We start from the raw sequence: 7,416 nt of genomic DNA, 5'->3' as shown, positions 1-7,416 counted from the left end.
CATATTATATTTCCAAAACAGATTATTTTATTTTTGTAACATTGAAGTCAATTAATTGGATTTTGTGGCCACCCGCCTTTATTTTTGTCAAACAAAGTTGTGGTGAACTAATAATTATGGTAGAGTAGGCCAATTTTAGTCAAGTATCATAGGTTACTCATTTAAAGGGTTTACTTTGGTTATTACTTTGATAGGTTTGATATACCGTCCTTATTCCTTAATGTATTATCATTTTAAAATCATGACTTGTGAACAACATGCAACTTAACGCCTTATATTAATTAGATTTCCACTCACCACTATTTATATTTGGATACCAAGATTTGATAAAACTAGTTATTTTCCTTGTTAATGGAAATTAGATACATTCAAGAACAAGAATCAGGTATCGATAGCCAAAAAAATTAATTAATTGATAAACAAAAATTTATGTGATCATACACCTATATTTCAGAGGGAATGAATGATCACTCAACCAAGTATACAAGTGAAAATAAAATAAAATTGAACAGTGCTTTTTTTCTGAAATCCACACACAATTTCTCTGGAATATTTATTTTCAGCACTGTTGGGATGCAAAATTGGGAGTAGCCACTGCTACATCAACTCAGAAGAAATTTCATTTTGCATGGAACTTCCTGTTCACAGATTCATAACTGGGGACATTGATAACTGCAATGGAACAATAGGAGTCAAAAACATCATCAAAAACCAAATATATTTTACTTGTGGAAGAGAATTTATTTGAGTGATGATTATTAGTTTATTACCATCCCCATAAGATGCCATAGTCAGTGGTGAGGAAATAATCTTCTGAGAAATTCTAGTGATATCGTTCAAGGTGATTCCATCTACAGCCTTCAGGAACTGTTCCACAGGCTTCCTGAAATGGCCTCACATATTCCATTTGTTACTAATTATGTAATATCACATCAATGTAATTTCGTTACGAGTGAAATGTAATTTTACCTTTCTCCATAAGTCAATATCTGTCTTCCTATATCTTCTGATGCAATCATCTGCAACAACAATGACTTATAAGCATATAAAAACTCTATGAAATCTCTAGTGACCACATATAACCATGTTTAGCTAAACGAATGAGAAGCACAGCTAATTTCATGATCACAATTAGTGTTAACATAAATAATGAACAAGAAAACGTACTCTAGATTCCAAATTCATTAGCACTGCAGACTTTGTGGATTCTTTGGCACGGTTGAGCTGTACCTGTGAAACTGCCATTGGAAGAAGCTGAAGTTTAATTTCAGATAAAATAAAGATTCACATAAATACACAGCAGGGAAAATAAAGTGGCAAATAACCTTGTCCAGGTGATGCAATTGCTATTAATTCCTTGGCTGCTATATCCACAGCTTTTGCCACGAAATCAGAGCTCTACAAAAAGGTTATAAGAAGCATCATTCAGTCATCCTCACCGAAACAGAAAGAATAAGGCAGTAACTACGGAGCGCAAATTGCGAAAAATTATGACCATTACGATAATTAAAATGATGATCCAGGCATCATGAAAAATCCTAACACTTGTATATAGTGATTGCGTCAGCTAATGGGAGCATTGACTATAAAGTACATTTTAAGTCTAACTTCTATCAGGCTATCAGCAGACAACAATGCAAAACATAAGAGCTTGTTCATGTAAACATACTACCCAAACTTCACTTCTAATGAACCAAGAAAAAAGAAAAGAAAAGAAAGGGAAAATGAGGTAAAAAGATGGCATCACATCTATGTCAACAAAGATTGTGACTTACAGTGCTTGCACATATGCCAAACAATCCTGTATTGTTGAAGATACTATTGAATGCAGAAAAAGATTGAATCTGTTGGTATTCGTTCAAGACACGAAGATCTGGATTCAATTGTAAATACATAAAAAATTCAAACTAAGTTAAGCATCGGAGAAAGGTATACAAATATAAACACAAAGTAAATCAAAACTAGAAGACAAAGGCAAAATTTACATAGCCTTGAGTGCATCCCTTTTCCAGGGCCCCCTGCTGAGAAGGATCCACCACCTCCCATAAGCATCTGCAATACTCAAGAGTTATTTTGTTCCCCTTCTTGTGCAAGGGAACGCAGAAAAAAGAAATTACGCAAATCTATAGACGTGCTATCTCTTGAAATCAGAAAGACTCAAATGAAAACCAAGTACCTGTAAAACAGTCAAAACAATAGCGTCTTTTTCTTGTTGCCAACCACCAGGAACTTCAAAAGCAATAGCTACATGTGCACCCTGCCCTTGCAACAGTTCTTAGTAGATAAGTAACAATTTGAAAGGAGACAAATGAATAATAAGGATATGCCATGCATAAGTGGATACGAAATCAATACATACCCCTGATTCACCTTGACGACGAAAATCGCCACCAACATAGACAGATTTTGGTTCTCCAGGGTGGGCAACACTAGGTAGATCAGAGAGAAGTGGCTCAGCAACAGATAATAGTTCTTCATGTTCAACCCCGGATGCTGCAAGTACCATCCTCGACGCAGTATAGTTCTCCTGAATTTGCAAATACAATAACATTCAAATTATCAAATATTTTGCAAGAAAAATTAGTTTTGGACTACAAATGAATCATGATGTATCAAAAAGGATAATAGATCTTACAGAAACAAATTCTTCCAAAATGGACCCATCTAATCTGTTTAGTGCTGATTCAGGAGCCAAAAGTGGATTAGCCAGTGCACCTGAATAACCAGCCGAGTGTATTGCCTCCAAAAGTAAGCCCTGGGGATTGTTTGAAAGTTCTCCAAGCTCTGCTTTCACCTTTCGAAGCTGCACTAATGGAAGGTTTAACAAGATCAGAGAGAACTGCTATAAAATTATGCATGAGCTATCTTAAAAGCTAGAAGACCCTAGAAGAGAGAATCATAAAAAACAACATACCTCTTCATTGACTTCCCAATCCAAGAAGACTGGGTTTCTTACACAATCAACTAGCAATTCAATCATTTGTGGAACATAGGTTTTTAAAGCATCGAATGTGTAGCCCATTTGCTCTCGAGAGGCCGAAGCTCCTACATTACCACCGATTGCTTCCACTTCCCTCACGATACGGAAATGACTCCGGTTTGCTGTGCTCTTGAAAGCCATTCGCTCCAGCAAGTGTGATGCCCCACTTGACATTGGAGTCTCATATAGCGAACCACAGTCGAGATACAACCCTATTGAGGCCGCAGGGTTCTAATTGACAACCAAAATGCAAAAACAACATAATAAACAGACTAACACACATGCTCAAATGTTTTACCAATGTATTAACATAGATTGCCATTAACTATAAGGATGCACATACTGATGATGTCTCTGATGCTATCTTGAGACCATTGGGGAGAGTAGAGATCTTGGTCTTGCTTGGTTCAACACGATCAGGCAGTGGATCAGGGAGGGCAACACCAGCAAGTGGTGTGTCCAGAGGTGGAAGAGAACTAAAACTCCCACCAAGCCAACTAAACAAACCTCCTGATGCAGGTTTTGTAGCTGCTGCGCTTGATGCTGCAAGCCTAGTGGCTCCCAAGGTTCTGCCATGCCCCTATTCACAAGTTCCAATCACACAACATCACCACATGCACACATGAGCTACAATATAACATCCATTTTCTACAACCAATTAATGCATCGTGTCAAAACAAAACAATAGAGGTGTTATCAGAACAATATTGTTTGTCATATTCGTGTAATGAAATAACAAAATAACAAAACAAGTAGTCCGTCAGCTATAAACACAACAAAAATGGAACCACTCACAAATCTGTTATCAATCAAAATGGGAACTTTTTTATATCGGTGTGTAGAAAAAATGGAAAAGAGTAGTTATTTATCGTAATTACGAATCTGGGATCTGAAAAGTAAAAAGAAAGGGAAGATTTTAACCTTGAGATGGGAGAGACGTGAAGCTGCAAGTCTATACATGATTGAAAATGAGAGTAGGAATGAACGGAATCCCTAATCAGAATCGAATTTGGTTGGATTGAAGAAGAGAAAGCGAAGGAAGAAAGTGTCGAAGAGAACGAAAAAAGGAAGCTTTTGATTCTCCCAGGTTTGTGGGCAGTTGGGTCTGGTAAGTGATCCCTCACTATGGTTATTGGTGAAAATTAAAATTTTAATTTCTAATTAACCTCTGTAGTTTTAATACATTATGAATTTTTATAAAATTAGTGATCTGATCTGACCATAGAAAAGTTATTTTTTTCTTTTTTTTTCTTTTTACTTTTTTTATATGGTTCCAAATGGTTGATTAGAAATTAATTTTACCACATTTATAAACTAACTTATTATATATTAACTTACTATTAGACCTAGTTGATTATCAGAATTATTATTTAAGAAACATGTTGCACACTAAAACTAACAACTTCACCAAACTTTGGCCTAGAGTAAAATCACATATTTTTTTAAAAAAATTAGAATAATTATCTAAATTAGTCCCTGAAAATTTTAAAAGTGAACATTTTAGTCTCTAATAAAAAAAATTAATACACAAAAACACCCTCAAAGATTTTTTCCGGCGGACAATTCAATCCCTGACTTGATTTTTCCGTTTGTGACTGACGAAAAATGATGAAGTGGAACGTCTGAAGGCCACGTGGACTGCTACGTGTCAGGTGACGCGATTGGACAAATTAATCCTTATCCTCGCCAGCAGAAGGGCGTCATTTTTCTCGTTTGAGAGGAATATAAAAAATCTCTCTTCACTTTATATGAAGGTAAAATACTCTAACCCCCACCTTTGTTCAGTTTTTTACAGAGAAAACCATACCTTGTTGGAGCTTTCATCTTCTACATCATCTCTCACCTCATCTCCTACAACATCTCCCACATTACCATTGTAACGACGTTGATAAAATTCTGCATTCTGTTACCATTCGTGACGCCTCATGCTCAAATCCAAAAGCACGGAATTGCATATAAGAGTGATAAGGACCACTCAAGACTTGCGTTGAAGAAGGTAAGAATGTATTATATTCTTATTCTCTGTCTGAAAAACTAGTTTAGATTTACTGATTCATTTTTTGGGTTGGGGTACAGAGCACAAAATGTGCAATGGCATTATTTGCTAGTTCTAATTTTGTGTTTGCATGTATGTTCCCTCACAATTGCTCAGTAGTATACAAAGTTGTTAGTTTTTACGGTGTTAAAGGTAGATTTTTTGTTTTTTTTTTGTTTTTCCTTTATAGAATTTGTCAGAATTTAGGGTTATATGATTATGTTTGTTAATCATTAAACGTGTTGTTCTTGCAAATAAATGGAGGAATTTGTGAGTCTTGTTTTTCACCATGGTGGGCATTTTGTTAGGGATAACAAATGAGTTTTTCTTTATCTGGATGAAAAAGTTGAGAAATTTTCTAAGATGGATGTTGATCTTATCTGTTTCTTTGGCCTACAAACCCTGTTCAAAGAGTTAGGCTATTTGAACTACACTACTATGTATTGGTATGATGTTACGACTGCTGATTTTGAGAGTGGACTGCACCCAATAAAAAGAGATTTGGAGATTAATCAGTTGCGCGAGAACATACAAAAGAACAAGGGGACTGATGAGTTTCATTTGTATTTTGATCACCCGATAATGGTTACTCCACTTGAGGATATCGACTTGGACTTTGAGGGTGGTGCAGATGTGGAAGAGGAATCTAGTGATGATGAGGGGTATGAAACCACTGAGAACGAACCATATAAACCACCCCCTCCAAGATTTGAAGATGAAAGCAGTGACTCCGACAGTGTGATTGTCAATAAAAAGAGTAGTAAAATTAAGAAAAAACCAGAGAGTGGTATGGAGAAGAAGAAGTCAAAGATTGACAAGAAACAAACAAGTGTGCCTAGCTCAATTAGGCCAAGTGTTAGGGGCCCAAAATCTGCAAGGACAAAAACTAAAGGACCAAGTGGTTTTAGATCAAAATCTGGTGGCCCAAAGGATAGTAGGCCAGCTGGTGTTGGGTCCAATTTTATGTCCCCAGACAATGTTAGACACATGAATACTAGTCCAACTTCATCACAGGCTCCAGTGCCAAATTCTGGTGGTACTGACAACAATGGTGCTGAAAATAATGAAGAAAGTATACAAAATGAGGAGGAGGAAGAACCTACTTTTGAGTATGAGTCAGAGACACTGCTAACTCCAGAGAGTTCTGAAGAAGAGAGAGAGAGGTATGAGTTTTCACAGTTTAATGAAAATGCTGGCTTTGGAGAGCTGTACTTTAAATTGGGGATGGAATTCACAACAATTGAAAGCTTTAAGGCTGCTCTAAAAGATCATGTCATCTATGAGGGGAGAAAGATTAGGTACATCAAGAATGATTAAATGAGAGTGAGATGTGATTGTGAGCATGGATAGGAGAGGATAAAAAAACCAAAAAAACCAAAAGGGGCTAAGGAGACATCTACTAGTAAAGGTGAAAATGTGCAAAGTAATGATGAGGTTGCTGTGGAAGGTAATGAAGTAAACAATGTGCAAGGTGTGAATGTGAATCCTGTTAATACAAAGGATGCAGGTGTCAATGCTGGAACCATAGGAGAAGAAGCTGTGAATGCTAGGTCTGGGAATGGTAGGACTGTGACTGCAGATGCTGTGGTTGGTAGAACTAACCCTTGTCCGTGGCTAATTTAATATGCATGAAATAATCAACTGAAGAGTTACCAAATCAAGAAATATGTGCCCACTCAGAATTTTAACAAATATACACGGTTTACAAGATTCTTTCCTGTTAATTCCTATTCAATATTACTTTTCTTTAAGGTTCCACATTATTATTTTGACTAAGTCAATGTTTATAACTCATCTTTTAATTTCTTGTATACACAGTTGACATGCTAAAATAATGTTTGATTTGTATTACCTTAACATGGTTCGGCATGTGTTATGATTAGCTAATTTTTTTATGAAAGAAAAGATAAAACAAATAAAGAAAAGAGAGTAATTAAAATAGCAAAAAACCTTTAAAAAAGGATTAATGTAGACATAGTTAATATGTAATAGCTTGGTTTTTGTAACATGTGAAATCGTTCCTCATTAGACTATTCTTCCCTGCAGTAAAAGTTACTAAATTTGTCTCAATAGTATAAGCTTGATGAGAATCAATCACTATTATATAACCATCATTTGTACTTTATAGTTTGTTATATAAGTTCATTTTTTATTGTAATTAGGGTCTTCTACCTGCATTAAAAGAAGTGATGCCACCTGCATATCACAGAAATTGTGTTAGACACATATGAAAAAACTTTACCAACCAGTTCAAAGATAAGCAGGTGAAGAATATTGTTTGGAAGTGTGCCAAGCGTACTACTTTCACAGAATTTGAAAAAAATATGCAGAAGCTTCGGAGGGTGAATGAAGATGCATGGAACTACTTATCTAGATTTGAGCCTGCATGTTAGACCAAATC

At 35.8% G+C, this 7,416-nt stretch overlaps 1 protein-coding gene across 1 annotated transcript; it reads right to left on the bottom strand.

Moving 5' to 3' along the window:
- Positions 1 to 386: 386 nt before the first annotated feature.
- Positions 387 to 4,103, bottom strand: LOC107458992 (mitochondrial-processing peptidase subunit alpha). Its single transcript, XM_016077215.3, has 13 exons — positions 3,902 to 4,103; positions 3,324 to 3,560; positions 2,915 to 3,211; positions 2,636 to 2,803; positions 2,360 to 2,527; positions 2,177 to 2,257; positions 1,986 to 2,052; positions 1,776 to 1,873; positions 1,326 to 1,398; positions 1,168 to 1,238; positions 970 to 1,019; positions 771 to 883; positions 387 to 672 (listed from the first exon to the last, which is right to left on the bottom strand). Exons 1-13 carry the CDS (start codon positions 3,938 to 3,940, stop codon positions 620 to 622), a joined length of 1,515 nt encoding a protein of 504 aa, XP_015932701.1. The 5' UTR covers positions 3,941 to 4,103; the 3' UTR covers positions 387 to 619.
- Positions 4,104 to 7,416: the final 3,313 nt, after the last annotated feature.

Source organism: Arachis duranensis, chromosome 7 (genome assembly GCF_000817695.3).
Source record: "Arachis duranensis cultivar V14167 chromosome 7, aradu.V14167.gnm2.J7QH, whole genome shotgun sequence".
NCBI lineage: Eukaryota > Viridiplantae > Streptophyta > Magnoliopsida > Fabales > Fabaceae > Arachis > Arachis duranensis.
The sequence above is the reverse complement of the archived record's forward strand: the minus strand, read 5'-3'. Positions and strand labels throughout refer to the sequence as shown.